This window comes from Centruroides vittatus, unplaced genomic scaffold (genome assembly GCF_030686945.1).
Source record: "Centruroides vittatus isolate TY-2023 unplaced genomic scaffold, ASM3068694v2 contig_963, whole genome shotgun sequence".
In the NCBI taxonomy this organism is placed as follows: Eukaryota; Metazoa; Arthropoda; class Arachnida; order Scorpiones; family Buthidae; genus Centruroides; species Centruroides vittatus.
Genome location: NW_027122639.1, coordinates 182,759 through 200,650, shown reverse-complemented (window position 1 = coordinate 200,650; position 17,892 = coordinate 182,759). Strand labels below are relative to the sequence as shown.

Sequence of the window (17,892 nt, the reverse complement as noted above, 5' to 3'; positions counted from 1 at the left end):
TTAAAATCAATTTTGTTATTTTATTAACGAATATCACATATAAGAGTAGAATTTATGCCTTTATGTAGTTATAATTATATAAATTTTTATTGATTTTGATAACAGATTATAAAAAAATGACTAATTATAGATTTTTTAATAGATTAATTATCTATAAATCTGTCACATATGCTTTATCACTCTTCAGTAATTATTTTATAGATTATGAATAATTGATAAACTCCAAAAACTCCTCAGTCGTGTATTAAAAAATGAACTTTGTGATTAAAACTTTCGTTCTAAACTAATTTGTAAAGAAATAAAAAAACTCAAATTAACTTAGTTAAGGGATAAAATTCAATAATAAGTTTATTTTCTTCGAGAAATTTTTGTTTTGACAATAAAGATAATAATAATAATAATAATAATAATTGTAAGACTTGTATGAATAATTTATTTACAAAATAATTTTATTTTACAAGATTACAAATGCAATTTTTAATATTCCTATTCGTTATATATTATAAATTAAATCTTAATAGTTTTATAGAATAAATAACAATAAAATAATAATAATTAAATAATAAATAAAATTTTTATAATAAATTATAATAAGCCATTTAACAAACAGCTCCTAATTAAATTTAATTAAGAGGAAGAGATTTAATATCTTCATCAAAGGTTTTAATTAAAATTTGTAATGAGTTATAAATATTATTTATTTTTCTCATATTTTTTTCTATGTGTATTTGTATATAAATCAGTAAATAAAGAACATTCGGATAATTGAATAATTTCATTAATTAAATTTGGTACTTAATAATCTGAGACGATTAAAATTCATTATTAAAATTTTGTTATAAGTTATTATCGAAATGTAATTTACTCTCGCTTATCTGATAATAATCTGAAAATAAAATTTAATTAGGAAATAATAATAATAATTTTTAAGCAAGTTTTAATGAAATTTTCCCTACGAAATATTTACAATAGAGTTAATTATGATTTACTTAACTGATTGATTTCTAATAAAATTCTGTGATTTTATTAAAGGAAATTTTGATTGATTTCTTATTACGAAGTTGAAAATTTTATTTTATAAATAAGTTAAATAAAGCTTGTAAAATATTTTCCGTTGGAAAAGTAAAGAATGAATTAAATTTATATTGATAATAAAAATATAAAAATGAAATTGTAAAAAAATTAGATTTTTATTTGAAATTACTTTTCGATGTATTTTAAATTGCATTTTTCAGCTTCTTCTCTTTAAAAGTTTGTATATATTTTGTTAGATTGCGGTCAGTTCCAAAGTGACATTTCAATAATTGAGTTTAACAAAATACAATTAAAAATTGACTTTCAATGGTGTTTCATTTAATTAACTTCTTAATTACTTGTTCACTAACACATTAAACGAAAACGAAAGAAGTCTCATTCATTGTCCAATAAACTAATCAAAATGGCGATCGTAAAAATCGTTTTTCTTAGAAAGGAAAAGGCGTCGGTATGTCTTTATATTTTTTAATTTAGCTTTAATAAATTATACCAAAAATGATTGCTAAACTTTCAATTATAATTTTTTTTTCAATCTTTTAAACTTTTTATGTAGCATAATCAACTTATTTTAGAAATATTTTGCAATTTACCAGGAAATATTGATATTAAACCTATTACATAACTAAATCGATGAAATTATCTTGATAATAAAATGTGTTTATATCAACTAAATTAGCATATTTAATTTAATTTTGTTAGATTATTTTCTTTGCGCTAATAGGAAGTACAGTACTAGTAGGATTTTATGCTCTTCGGACAAATTTATTCGCCGTGTCGTGCAGCAAAATAATTAATTATTTTTATAATATATTTATTGAAATGTTAATTCATTAATAAATAATGAATTTCGTGTTATGAAGATATAAATCTTAGAACATTAAATCCATGGTTTGCTCTTGAAAATTTCACAATTTGTGCCCTTAAAATCGCTGCTTCTAGGCAAGTGCGTCATTTTCTTTACGGCACTGCTGATAGAGATGAATTGTTTCAATTGTTAAAATGAATATGTTTGAATTTTGAAGTCATAAATTTATCAATTCTCTGATTTAATTTTAATTTGTAGCCTTGATTTTATGCTTTTCTTACATCATTGTTCCATGGTTTATTCGAAACATTTGTATATTACTTTTATCATTTTACTTGTAAAACGATTTTCGTGTTTAAAATAATTAATTTATTAATATTTATTACTATAATTAAGTAAATTGAATTGCTTAATAATTGTCTAGTTCAGTAGCGTGATAATTTACAATTAATTAGAACAAAAACTAAAATCTAATTTTTTTGCAATTGTTTCGGTCTAAATGATACTTTTAATGAATGAGTTATAATTTTCTGAATATAAATATAACACATTTGAAAGATAATGATGTAAAATTCGGAATCATTAATAAAGTAATTGTAAATTAATTAAAAAATAGATAAAATTGTACTTGACCAATTAAAGAAAACAGAAATTCGTAAGTTAAGTGAATGTGACGGTCTGATATCCGAGTGGTTAAGGTGCCAGCTTACCGTTCTGGGGATCAGGACGGGTCGAAAAACCTCAGGAATTTTGGAGAGGGGTTCGTCCGATACGTCGGGTTCCGTCCCTCACCACATGCTGTCTTATTGTGGGCCTGGCCGAAACCACATTGGGCCTAATAAAAAGGCCTTTTAGTATTTATAGGACCGAATTAAAAAAAAAAAACAAAAATGTTAAAATATATAAATGCAAGCATTTTTTAGTAGTCATAAATCCTTGGAAATAAAGAAGACCTATCTGATATTTTTCATTATTTTTATTTGTTTACATACGTGACGAAATTTAACTAAACTTTTTCCTTCTAACCTCGCTATCATTTTATTATTCATAAAGCAACTGAACGCATGACTCGCTAATAAACAGAGAAAGAACGAACACATAAAGCATAGTATAAAACTGTGTGTCCACCCTTAAAAACCAAGAACAGATAGCAAAAATATATTTGGCTTCAGGTCTTCGACGTTGAGGTCTCTAAGGAGACAGAATAAGTGCGACTGTAGCTTTGAAGGCTAAAGAAGTCTGAACGAATCTGGACAGGTTCAGAAAATTTTTCTAAGAAGACGATATATTTTTTAAAATATCTAAGACATAAAACCATCAAAAACGGAAAAGACAGGAAAAAAATTCTATTTTTGATATTTTTTGAACCGTTCGATCGAATTTTACAGAATAATTTCTCATCCACTTTCTTATAAATCCATTCGTTATTCTAACTCTCCTGATAAGCGGCTATTTTGCATGAAGTAGCAAGGATTTGAATTTAATCCACTTTAATTTTTTATGATTAATTTGAACAGAAGTTTTGATAGTACATCCCTCGCAATTGTGATCGATTACATAGCATTCTGGACTCTCTCGACATTGATGAAATTAAGATTTATTACATAATTTATAGAAACAGAAAACCTTTAATCCAATCACAGTTTGACTGAATTATATTTTTACTATCTCAATCTTTATTTCTTTTTAAAATACAATAGGGGTATACTTTGCATTTTTGCTCTTTCTTTGTATTTACTTCTTATAATATGTTTTTTACATGTACCAATATTTCGCGAATACTATAAACTTGTCATAAATTTTATGCATATGTATTTGTACATACCTACGTGTAATGTCATATTCAGGGCCGTTGAGAGAGGGAGTTAGGTATTTTTCCAGAGGCCTGGAAAAAATTTAGGGCCCTTATTGGTTTCTATCCCTAAAAATTAATGTTAGTTTTACTAACAGAAAATAAAATCTTTAGAACTTTTTTTTTATTAATAAAGAAACATTTTATGTATTTAATTTGTTCGAAAAACAATACGTAAAGGGTTCCCCTCTAACTCCTCCGAGCCTCATACAAGCTCTCGCGATAATGGTTACAATTTTAAAAATCTTTTTACAAGATTTATTTTTATTCAAATTAAATAAATCGTAATATTTGCAGCAATTATCACAATTAATTGCATTTTTTATTTGTGATTTTAGGCCCTTTACCGAAAAAAGGCCAGAATTAATTGTATTGTGATAACTGTTGTATGCATCAAGATTTTAAAATAGAAAAAACTTGCTATTAATTGTTCTTAATCTTAAGAAATACGATTTTAAGAATTAAACGTAAAAGAAGAAATTTTAGTTGATCTGGTAAACTTCATCTTTCATCAATAATGATGATATAAAAAATAGGAAACACCTGGAATACACATAAATCATTGAGCTGCAGTTTGAAAAAATTGTAGACTTATACATTCCCACTGACGTTCGTCCGTTTGTCTATCTATCTGTTTGTCCTTTTTTAATCTCGATAACGGTGTTAGATAAATGAAAGTGGAAAGAGCCCCCAATTAACTATATACGAAGTTTTGGAAGTCAAGTTATTTCAATTCAACTATTTTCCCCTGAAAGGTGTTAGATAGATGACCGGTACAACTCTATTGTTAAAGGAAAAGAATGATATACCGTACAGAGGCAAGTCAATACTAATTTGAGGTGGAGAGCATATATTTTAAATCAAATAAATTAAAAATATGATTAAAAATTGCATCCCGGTATAGTGACGATGTCACAATAAATAATTTCTCATTCACCATTTAAGTTTACTCTTACGTTTAAATTATATATATTTTTTTAAGTCCAAAATATCCATTTATTTTCATTATAAATTAATTATAAATTATTTTATTATTATAAATAAATTTTATTTAATTTTAATTTTTATTATAAATTATTATCGTTAATTTATAATAAAAATAATTAGAAAGGAAACAAATAATACTTTTATTTAGAAAAAATTGCAATAAAAGCCTTATTTTGATTAGTTTGTTACATTTTCATGCAAGGAAAAAACTTTTATGTATATGACAATATATGAAATTAGAATTTAACCTTATGACTTTCACATGTAAATGTCGATAATAAAAAATAAAATTGTTTTAAGAAATATATCATTAATTTATTTTGATTTTTAACTAATTTGGCTACTTTTTAATAAACGATAAATCTGACTGATAACCTACAAAACCTATTAATTTGAAAAGATCAATTTTTTCAATCAATTTTTGCTTATTGTATAATTAAAAATACCGTTTATTAATTTTAAAAAAAGATTTTATTCGGAAAGAAAATAATTTCTCGAAACAGACTATTCTTTAACAATATCCAATTCTGAATTTAGTACTTTTTTCTCAGTTGGATAAGGATAAATCTTTAAAGATTTTCTCAAACTTTTTAGTTAAACGTTTTGCATTTAAGTGGATAGCAAGAATTGAAAGAATATTTTATTGCGCTATTATATTGTTAGATGGAAATATACCTTTCATAAATCTAACACGAAAGAATTTATAAAAATTTCTATTTAAGTTTTCAATTTTTAAGTATTAAATTATTTAAATTACAAAGTAATATTTCGTTTAAGAATTATTCGAACTAACGATCTTATGTCTATAATTAATTATAAACTAAAAATATACATTATATGATTTTAACTATACAGTATTTATGGAAATATTACATAGTTACAGTATATATATATATATATATATATATACTATACATTTCATATATACAGTATATAAGATTTATCATTTTTATTTATTTATCTTTACAAGTGATCTCTTCTATTTATTTCTTCATTTATTGTATGTACTAAATGAAGTTTCAATTATCAAAACTAGTTATATGATGTAATATTCAATATCATAAATAGATTGTTTTCGTAGAAGAGAATGTGAATATCCGATATATAGTTTCTATATATGTTTCAGTAGGAGTAAGGGCAGGAACCCAATTACTTATGTTCTCTGATTTATATGCTTGTATTTTTAATGAGAATGAAAACTGAAACACTATAATATATTAAACTAATGAAATCTTGCTATTAAATTAAATTAGAAAACTGTCAAATTCTGTATATTTAGAGTATATGTAAAGTATTTTACTATGCTAAAATTTTATTCGAAATAATTAATGCTTTATTTTGTATTTTTATTGATTGAAAATATACAAATGAGTCGTGTTGTTTTATTCATAAATTAAATTAGATACTATATTGGAAAGATGATATGGCAGTCTCATTTGTTTGCAAAATGTAGGTAGATATATCAATTTTCTGGAAAGATTCTTTCAGTCTTTAAGATGATTATTTGAAGAACAGAAAGATCATTTCTAGAAGACTTGTATAATTCATTTATACTAAACTTACAAGCAAAATTTTATTTATTTTTCTTTATTCCTGAATGAGAAACCAATAGGATCGACTATTTGAAAACATTTTTTGCTTACATTTCTCTACGTACAGTACATTTGTAATTCATGGTTCTGAATATAAAGAAATTCTTTGGAGATCACAGAACAATTTAAATGTTCTGCGATCTCCAAAGAATTCTTTATAAAATAGGTATTTTTTGAAAATTACCTATTTTTTCTATTTTTTGTAATAAAATAACAATTTGTACAAAATAAAACTAGGATATATGAATTATTCGAAGGCCATTTCGAATGATTTAGTCCTATCCAAGATGAATGTAATAAGATATATCCTTAAAGAATAGACTTACGCACAAGTAGAGTAGAATAAATAATTAACCGAAATTGTTATCATAATACGTTAAGGAAATAAACAATCAAAATAAGATAAAGACGTAATTATAATATAATTTTATTTATTAAATCTAATATATTTAAATTATTTTTTTATCAATTATATTATGATTGAATATATTTATTTCATAAACAAGGGATAAACAAGTGATATTAATGAAAATAGTGCTCTTAAAATAACGATATAGACTATATTAATATATTTATAATTCCTGAAAATATAGTATATTTATTAAACAATATATTAATAGGATTAATAAAGTTTTACTGAACATTTAATCTATACAGTAACACAGTAAACAAGTATAATTAAAGACTTTTAAAACTATAATTAATTTTAGTTAATAGTCATTTATAGGCCTATAGCTACTACATCACAATAAAAATATTATATAAATTTCAACTATAAGAAACCAACGTTAACTCAATATAATTTTAGAAAGGATTATATTTTAATTAAATAATTTCAATATTTTTCTTAATTCAAAATTCTATTTGCGAAAACTTTGCTAGAAAATATTTTCGATTTTTATAAATAAAAGAACTAATATTTCAATATAAAATTTATAAAGTCTCAGTTAATAATCTGTAAAATATTTTAAAGAATTTTGATTATAAATAATCATAACTAATAGGCCTAATCGAAAAGACGTTTCTTAATTTTCTTAGAATAAATTATATTTAAACATTTTAAATGATTTACAAAGAAACCGAATAGTAGTGTTATTAATTATAATTTTAATTATATAAATCAAAGTTATTGCAGTTAAAATAAAACCCTCAAGCTGCTTCTCTTTAACAATTTACAATAGCATTACTTTCACTTACTGATATTAACGGTAGGTATAAAACAGGAGTTGGATATTGATCGAGAAATTTTATTTTCCCAATTACAAAACCTCGATTATTATTATTATTATTATTTTAAGTTAGAGGAAATATCTGTTATCGTTATAAAAAAAATACAGGACGAATAGCAAATTTTGAAGTCGCGAAAACCATTCCAACTTTCAATATAAGCACACTAAACAATTAGTAATAGTATCTTTATTACCACTAGAAAGAGAGAAAAAGATATTTTATTAAATTCAAGAAGAATTTTTTAGATGGTAGAGCAAAATATTTATTATTTTATGAGCATAAAATTTGTCACTTGTAATAAAACATATTCTTGCCATTATTTTCCTTATATATCTTTAGAAAAAAAGAAAATATCCAGATACTTTCTAGACAAATTTATTTTATATTTAAGATAAATGACTTTAGAGTATTAAAAAATTGTATTTAGGATAGATTCTTCACGCTAATTTCCGAAATTGTTACAACGTAAACGATATCATTTATAAAATTTTTTCACTCGAACAGTGTAAGTTTCGATAAGAGATTTCTTAAAAACCCTAAATAGCAATTATTTTAGATATGTAAGATTAAGAAATTGGATACTTTAATGCATGATATAAAGTAGTCTAAACATAAAATGCGAGTTGAATGATAACGCAAGTGACGTCAGAAAGACTCCGCCTATAAAGGTCTGACATGACTAGCTCCTACACACTGATTGTCAGTCCTTTGCTGCGAAAGTACTCTTTCAGGTAAGTTTCTTTCATATTTTTCCCAATTCTATAATTTATTTATTTGTTTCGTAGATTTAAAATAGAATTTTACGAAAAGTTTGGAAACTGGTCAAAATTTTTTTCATTATGAACATTTTCCTGTTTACAAACTTTTCAGCGCAATTGTTTTGGTTTTTTCAAGAATTTTGGAAAATTATTAAATGAAATAAAATAAAATAAAATATTATTTACTTATATTAATTATTGTATCTATTTAATAAATTTTACGTATTATTTACAGTAAAAGTTTTGGATAAAAATAATAAATCAAAATATTTAATTCTGTTCTCAATTAAATTATAATTATTATTTTCTCAATTAATAATAGACTTCCAAATTCATCATATAACTTTTTCCACGTTATAAATTCAAATTTAAATATCTTACAAAGAAGGAAAATTATGAAAAAAAATTAATTCGTTAATTAAAGATTTACATCAAATATTTGATTTATAAATTTTTATAAAATATATATTTTAATTTCAAAATTTTCAGAGTAAAATTTGAAAAAAATTCTGTGAAATTAATGAAAATAAAACTTAATTAAAACTAAAATTATAAGATTTATCCACCTTGCTCTGAAAATACGACATTAATATTAAAGGTAAGAAAGGAATTGATTGATTAAAAATCCATTTACAGGTATTAAAACAAAATTTTAATGTATTTAATAACATAAATTTCTTGATTCTTTTAAAAATATTTTTTAATATAACAATTTTCTAAAAACATTTCAAAATGGATGATCAATTTAATATGGCATACAAATACTTATATCACAATTATTTCATATTAAAAGTTAATTTAAAGTACTAGAAGTAATTAAGTGAAATAAATACTCACTTATTTTATATATATGCAAACTTGAACAGGATTTATGTATGTAATCGCGTTATAATTATCGTAACAACGAAGACGAGTACAGAAATGCTTACTGAAATGATTAACTTTACAGGTCTTGAACTTAACCTATTTATGATATTAAATACAATTTTTAAAATTAGTTTAAATCTGACAATTTACAAAATACACTTAATATATTCGTTTAAATTCATCTTATCTCATATATTGGTATTGATTGAAGATTTACAACATATTTTATAACGATAAAAAAACAAGTCAGCGGGAAAACGAACAAAATTTTAATTATTATATATGAATAAATATGTAATTAACATTAAATTACGTAATTATACAGCGTAATTAATATGTAATACAATATCTAATTCTATTTAGTATTACATTATGTTGTACACGATGAGGCTGGTTACTTAATGCAGGAACTAATATGAACAGGTTTAGTTGATTACATATATTAAAATATATTAAGCGATTAATTATTGTAGTTAATTTACTATTTAAAAAATATATATATAATTTAAGCAATTAAATAGTTAATTTTGCGACAATAGGCGATTGTAGCTTAATCCGAGTGATCGTTGAAAATAAAAGTTTTATAACATATGTTTGATTTGCATTCAAGAGAGAGTTAAGAAAAATCTTAATGATATGATTTTCTATACAATTCTCGATTTCATTAATACACTTTTAAATATTTGTTTAGTACTATTTTAAGTTGAAAGTAAAGAATTACATCCGATTTCTAAAGAATTCTTTCATGCTTATATTTCTTTCCAATTCAACTATTTTTGTCTCAATCAAAATTAAATAAATAAATAAAAAATGACGTATTTTTGTGTTAAAATGTTGCAAATACAAATAAATGTTTCTAAAAGAAGAGAATAAAAATAAAAATTGTCAGAAATGTACTCCGAAAATGTAAAGATATTAAAATATTCACCCGTTTCCGATTAAACTATTTGTTATTCAGTATCAATTATCTTTGCATATTTAAATTTAATTAAATCTTATAAATTGGAATAGTCCATTGTTCACTTAGAAAGTTTCTAACATTGGAGTATTTACAAAATTTCTCAACTTTCGACAGTTGGCTGTTGACTCTCTTTTTGATCTATTGATTCTGTACTGTTGAATAGAAGGACACTGTTTCTGTTCACAGGATTCTACACATTCTCGCGAAATTTATTTCAATACTACTGAATATCAAATACAAACATTCGCAATCAATAGAGATCGTTTATTCCTTAATTATTCTCATTCACACATATTTTATAAGATTCTTACAAAGATTTGTTTGAAGTCAAAGTATTAACGTATATATTAAAAATGCCAGATCACACGATTTTCATTTTATTTCAAATTCTCTGACGGAAATACAAGTTGCTAAATCTTTATACTATCGATTTAAGAAGTTAATTCAGATGCCGTTTTCTCATTTATTAAAAACAGCGATCCCTTTCAATGCCATTACTAATAATTTCAGCAAAATTGAATATTTAAATGCACTTCACCATATGAATAATTTATAGGCGAATGAATTTCTTATGAAATTAGCGTTAGTTTATTATTGAAGTATCATTGAAATTCTACTTAATAAAATTTTAAATTAGCTTTGTTATGATTCGATTTTTGTGCATGACATTAATACGTATGATAGACTCGAAAAAATATATTTTTACAAATTTATACGAAAGATTGTATCTTTCATATATTATGTATCGAATTTATTAAATTTTATCGGTACTTAAAGGCGATATAATAGAATTTTTCTATTAAAATGCGAGCATATTATATAATTTAGCTAAATATAAATCTATATTTTTATAATCTATTTATCAGTGATTGTTTGTTTACTTATAACTTAATTTTTTTAAAATATAAATTTAAGTATTAAAGTATTATTTTAATGCAAAATAATCTATATACTCACATTAATATATTTATCAAGTTTTAGAGTGTGAAAAGATCGATGTAAGTTGTAATCCAAGATAAATAACTTTTGTATATTAAAAGTAAACTGATTATAAGAACAAAATTTCAAATTTCGTGCTTAAGTGGGAATCTTGGAAAATAATCCCCTCTTTTTTCACTTTTTTCTTCATAAAATATCTTAAATTTAGTGTAAAATTTTAAAAAAATATTCAATTTAAAAATATATTATGAAATCGATTTTTATACGCAAATTTATCTTCATTAAGTTTTGATATACATAAAAAAACTTTTTATTTTAGTTTATTCAGTTTTTATTTAAACATATTTAACATATTTTAAGGGAAAATTCATCAAAAAGACTTGTTTTCTTAGTTAAGTAGCTGAAAATAAAATTATTTAAGTGTTTTTTTTTTTTAAATTCTGTTTTAGTATTTTATTTGAAATTTAAATTAAGATATATTTTTATAATATTCTGACTACAAAGTTGTAACTTATATACATTTTTATTGGTAAAAGACGATCGCTGAAAAGTTATATTAAAAAAGTTTTATTTTAGATTATTCAGCTTATATTTAAATTTATTTAACATATTTTAACTGTATTTTTCTATATTAGATTTACCATAAAATTTTTGATTTTAATTTGTAATTCTTCAACTTAAATAAATTAATTTTAAACAGTGTCTTTTGTGTTATTTTATTATATTTTTTTTATATTTTTACTGAATTTAAAATAAACATATTTTTAAGATAAATTTTATTATTGATGAAAGAAGATCTACAGAAATATATATATATATATATATATATATATATATATATATATATATATATAAAGTAAAATCTATAATAAAAAATTATATATTTGAAACGGTTTTTACAAAAATATATTCAATTTAAACAACCTATTTTGTCCATTTTAGTAAAGACAATGTTTGATTTCCCGACTGGACGCTTTTTAGATATTTTTAAAGGCAAAAATCATTATAAAATATATATTTTTAGTCGATAAATTAAAGTAAATACTAAATAAATTATACTTTAAACATTAAAAGAACATTCTAATTAATAAAACTTATTAAAACATGATTTAATTTATTAAAATTTCTTACTTAAGTCTTAATTTCTTAAGATGCAAAATTAAATGTATTTTATTTTGAAGTAAAAGAGTAAATAATTTATTTATTTTCATTAGCAAATGAAACCAATTTAATTTAAATCTTTCAACAACTTTAACTAAAGTAAATTATGATGTTTGGTTTAGTGCAGGGATTTTATTGTAATTTTATGAAGTTTAAAATCTTGATTAGGGCTCATCAAAGTTAATTTTAATTTAATTTCCGATAAAGTAAACTTAACGAAGTGTTATTCAGTTATTTAAAAGATTATAACCCTTCGTTTTTCTTTAATTTTCGTCGTTTTTTTTTATAACGCTGACAGAAAATTACACTGTGTAAATTCCTTAAATTACACTTAATTATCGGCTCATAAATATCATAAAGAATGTAATAAAAAGTTTAAAAGTTTAATTAAATTTTGTTTAGTTTATTTTTAACGCAACTGGATGTTTTAAAATCGTTCTGTATAAAAAAAATTCTCGGACTTGGAAACGAAATTACCCGATTATTCAGTAAATAAATTTTAATCCAAAAATTTTGAAAGAAAAATCAGAATTTTTAATGAAAATAATGATAGAAATTAAAAATAAATTGCCGTTAAAACACCCCAATAAAAAATAAATAAATAAAATTGATTCTTTCTTAAGCTTATTTATAAAATCTATAATAGGTTTTGAGACTTTTTTCTTTTATTATTTTCGGTTGATAAAGGTCGCGAAATATAAAATAAAAATAAAATAAAAGATTACATCATTTCTAAACTCAGAATTCTTAAATCATTGTTCTAGAAGAAAGAAGGATACTTAAGGGAATTTGTAAAAAGGGCTTCAATTCTCAAGAGAAAATTTACTTTTTTTACGAATAAAAACTTTGGTTAAAGACAAATTTTTCATCTTAAGTTTAAATCTTTTATAAAAAAAACCTATTTTAAGTGATAGTGAAAATTTTTTTTATATTATTATTAGAAATAACTTTTCAGTTTAACAATTTTCTATCATGTTTCTTTTTTTTCATACCTGACTTTATTAAAGAACTCGTAGATTGGAATAGATATAATAAGACATTACGAAATTGAAAAGATTATTTCGAATAAAAAATCTACTATTTTGAGAAATTTTGAGATCGAATATCTTATTGAAGTAGAAATGGCTCGAATTGAAAGATTATTTCACAATTTTTTTTTGTTTTTTGGTTGTAACTTCAAATATCCGAAATATTCTATAAGCTGTCAAATATCTAACACCAGAATGTCTTAATATATATAAAAGAAAAACATTCTGGATATAATATTTTATCTAAATGTATTTTTGAACAAGTATTTATTTAAAAACGAAGAATTGTATAAAAAGCTACGTTAAAACTTTTATTTATTTGTTTGTTTAACTTAAATGGATTTTAAGATATGATTTTATTAAAACTATTATTTGAACAAGTGTTAATCAAAAGTATTTTTAATATTTTATATAATATTATTAAAATAATTAAGCTTTTAAAAATTAGAATACGTTAAAATTAGGTTTTTGATGCGATAATTTGTTTGACATTCAAAGAATGCTGCACGTATCTGAAATGTTATTTGATCGAGTTACAAAATGTCTTCAATTAAATAAAACTAAATATTATTTTTATTTTACCACATAAAATTTGCAATTATTTCCATTAATCAAAGTAATATTTTTTTTAATATTTTCGAAATGAAACAATATTTCGAGTCATATATATCAAATGTAGATTCTATGAGTTATAATTGCCATAAGTTTCCATCTTTGTTGGTAAAATTGCATGAAAAAATCGTGCATTTATGCTGAACTGTTTATGTAAAGTATGTATCATTGTCATATATAAAATGTAAGTTTACTAAGTATACTATATATAAAATGTAAGTTTTGTATAAATGTCGACTTACTTTTACATTTTTTGAGATTTTTCAACGTTTATAAATCCATTAAATTGGTACAGAGTTAACGAATAATCTAATTGTAAAACTCACGAATAAATTTAACACGTTTCTTTTTATCTACTTAAAAATTAACTTGAAAGTACTCTTTCGTTTTGTTTATAGAAATTCCTCTTTTTAATACCTACAAAGTAACTTAAAATTGAATGAAAATCCTTTCACAAGTACAATTTTTCTTAATTTTAAAGTGTTAAATACAAATTCTTTGTTCTCATTCACGAAAATATAAACCAAGATAAAATGACGATGTTTACAATTCAGTTGTTTATGAGAGTAGGCCTATGTAAGAATTTATCATCTTACACAAACTTTAAATTATGTAAATTTATAAGTAGCAAATATTTTAATTTTAAATTATTAATAAAAGTTTAAATATAACTTGTAATGAAATATTATGGACTTGTAGTTTTGACAGACAAGTTTAAGCTTCGAAGCATATTGATAATATCACGTTCAGAATTTTGATGATTTGTCACTTTATAATTTATTTCATGGCAAGTAAGGAAATATAATCCAAATGAGTTACAAAGTAATTACCTATAAGTGATTCCAGCAATCACTGTCAATCATCACATTAATTATTGTCGACTTCCAACTGCGTCAGAAGTTAACAGAAACAAGGAAACGAAGTTACCACTGTTATTCATGTCATTTCTATTACATCAGAAGTAAGAACTTAAATGGTAGTCGGGGAGCAAATTACACCACATGCCAAGTTAACAGCTGGGACATTTTCGATTGTTATTCGATTTATAGAAATGCATGTGGAGACTAGATAAAGCATTGATTATATCTTAGTTGGTGGTATGTAATGGATCATTTAATACCATTTACTTTTTCATACACAGCTTTTTCTCCATAATTTATAGTATTACTATTTGTTTGTCAGATAAAGACATTTAAGTAAGTCATTTTTTGAAATCAACGCATTATTGAATTAAGAACAAACGTTTTACCGTTGATATAAATTAATTATTTTCTTTAAGTTCACACCTAACTGGTTTTCAATGATTTGATTAAAGCGCATCATTTAATTTTGAACTATTTATTTAGGTATCTTTTTCTCTTGTAATTACTTCTAGACAATTGGCCAAATGGAAAATCTGGCGTCTCTAGTTATCTTGACAGTAGATAATCTTATTATTATTATTTATTTTTTGGACGTTTATTATATTTGTTCGTACGTTAAGACAATTTACCGTATTTAAACAAAAAAGTTATGAAGTGCTAGAAAGGTAATGATTGAAAAATTTCTATTGTTTCGTATGAATAGTGCGGAAATTTTTTTGCTTCGTTTCTTAAAATGTATTAATTTTTGTTAAATTTTAATTACTGAACAATATTAATTCAATAAAATTTAGTTAAATATATAAAATTTTCAAAGAATCTTGTTTTCTTTGTTTTGGTTTTACCATTAAAATTGAACACAATGATTTGTGATATTGTCATTTCAATATTAAAAACGATCCTTTTTCATTTCTAAAATAAAAATGTTCGAAACGATTTTTTATTTTTTAAAATTTTATTAATTTTTTGAAGAAGCTAATGAATAAAAATTTTACTTTTGTACAGATAATCAATAATTTTGTACGAACAAGTGACAATCTGACATTTTTTCTAAATAAAGAATCAAACTGTAGAAAAAAATTTAACAAAAGAATTCATTAGTTAATTTTTTAATATATATTTTATTTTAAAAAGACGGTTTAATATTCCATTTTTAATCATTTTTTGTACAATATTTCAATGGCTAAGTGAAAACAAATCGCTTTAACAAAAACTACCAAAGCTTTATTTCCTATAGATTTATATTATAAAGATGATCTAGAATATCACGAGAAAATAGACACATTTTTGTTATAAATTTATATAAACGAGAATGAATTTCACCGCTGTAATCAGACTCTTCAATTATAATGAAGATTCTATCAGCAGAATCTCTCTTTTTTTCTGTCCTTTTGATCAGTTTCTAAATCAAGTTTTCTTAGTTATATTCTTGTATAAATATGCTGTTTTATTTTTCTTTAACTATTAATACTTTAATATCATAATTCATGATTTTCTTATCAGAGTCGATTTCTTCCTCATAATAAAACTTATTTCGTAAGAATAAGAATTCGTTTTATTAATGGAATAATTTTTGTTTTATTTAATAAATTAATAATTTAAAACTGAAAAAATCTCATGTTATTTTTAAAAATATTTTATGTATTATTTTCTATTAAATTATATTACTATTATTATTGAATAAAAGAATTAGAATATGAATTTTTAAAATATTATTTTAAACTATATAATTAGTAAAATATAAAACAATAACGAGAAACATTTAGAAAAGCGTGATAAAACTTTGTAAATTTAGAACATTAATATGTTAATTTAAAATCTCACTAAGTCATAAGATCATATTGCATATTTAGGAAAATTACATATATTTGTCTTTCTGTTTGCTTAATGTATACGGAATAACTGCATATAATAGCAATAAATGTCAACGAAGTGAATAATTGTATAAAATAAATAATTTATTATTATGTATTACAGAATATTTTCGAAAAATAAAGGAAAGATATGGTGCGTTGTCAGACTTCAGTTCTTCTTTTACTATTTGTGATTGCTTGCGCTGGTTTAAGTAGTAGCATCACCACTCAGGTAAAAATAATAAAAGAAAATAAAATAAATCGATTAAGAATTTTTCAGTAATAAAATTAAGAACAGTTTTTCTAAATGAATAATTTTTTAAAAAAATATTAAATTAAAATGTCGAAATGGAAATGTTTATGTTACATCAACTTTTATAATATTTTATATTTTTTATGCAAACGTCTGTATAAATATTTTATGACTTTTAATATAATTTTCGACTTACTTTAGAAGTAAAGTTAATATATTTTTACGAAAAACTTATAATAATTTGATTATTACGATTTTACATAAAAAATATTGAAGAAAATTATAGATTAAGTTTGTTTACATTAAAATTTTAGAAGACAATTTTTTAAATATATATTTGAATATTAAGATAATTATTTTGTCGAAAATTGGTTAGGTATGATTAATTTTTTTAATGTATGAATAAAAAAGTTATTATCGATTTTGTATTTTATTTTTTGGAATTATTTTAAAGGAAACCCGACCTAAGAAACCGTTCTGCAATGCGTTTACTGGATGTGGTCGAAAAAGATTTGTTATAAATCCACTTCTTCATATTCAAGATGATCAATACGATGAATTGAACAGAATTGCGCGGATAGTTGCAGAAATAATGAAGCAGAAAGGCGAATATAGATATTATCCTAGTTCACGAGTAAGAAATTCAAATAATAAATTAAATAACTTTTGAATATTTATCTTACAAAATGATTTTAATTGGACGTATTATTATTATTTTTAAATAAAACAATAAGCACGAATTAAACGAAGGTTTAATGAATGTTCTCAATCCTGAATCAAGAAAACGAAGATCACCAATTTATGATGATTTTGTGTCCGAAGAAAATGAGGTATAAAAATAATATATTTAATAAAACATAATAAATTATATTTAAATAATACAATTTATTTAATTTTCAGTTTTAAAAGAAAAGAAGGAGAAGAATAGTTTTTATTAAATGCTTGCCATAAAATGTTATTAAAAGTAGATATTATTTTCTTGAAATAAATCATGTTAAAATTGCTTAAATTATTTAATTGCCAAATTGTAATGTCTCTTAAGATATTCTGTATGTCATATAAATGTAGAGAAATAAAGAATGATTAAGTTTTTATCAAA

The 17,892-nt window shown here is 22.6% G+C and overlaps 1 protein-coding gene across 2 annotated transcripts; it reads left to right on the top strand.

The window, feature by feature from the left end:
• The first annotated feature begins 1,458 nt into the window (after positions 1-1,458).
• Positions 1,459-17,892, top strand: LOC136985379 (uncharacterized). Of its 2 annotated transcripts, none has more exons than XM_067282648.1 (5): positions 1,459-1,483; positions 16,665-16,772; positions 17,248-17,427; positions 17,528-17,623; positions 17,694-17,892. In XM_067282648.1, exons 2-5 carry the CDS (start codon positions 16,692-16,694, stop codon positions 17,697-17,699), a joined length of 363 nt encoding a protein of 120 aa, XP_067138749.1. In that variant the 5' UTR covers positions 1,459-1,483; positions 16,665-16,691; the 3' UTR covers positions 17,700-17,892. The 2 variants fall into 2 exon arrangements, with proteins under 2 accessions (XP_067138749.1, XP_067138748.1); XM_067282647.1 differs by lacking the exon at positions 1,459-1,483 and adding an exon at positions 8,181-8,232.

Excerpts from the sequence above, each read along its gene's own strand:
- LOC136985379 (XM_067282648.1), top strand. The coding sequence starts at position 16,692 with ATGGTGCGTTGTCAGACTTCAGTTCTTCTTTTACTATTTGTGATTGCT. Across the intron at positions 16,773-17,247 it reads GTAGTAGCATCACCACTCAG|GAAACCCGACCTAAGAAACC; the intron begins GTAAAAATAATA and ends ATTATTTTAAAG. Across the intron at positions 17,428-17,527 it reads GATATTATCCTAGTTCACGA|CACGAATTAAACGAAGGTTT; the intron begins GTAAGAAATTCA and ends TAAAACAATAAG.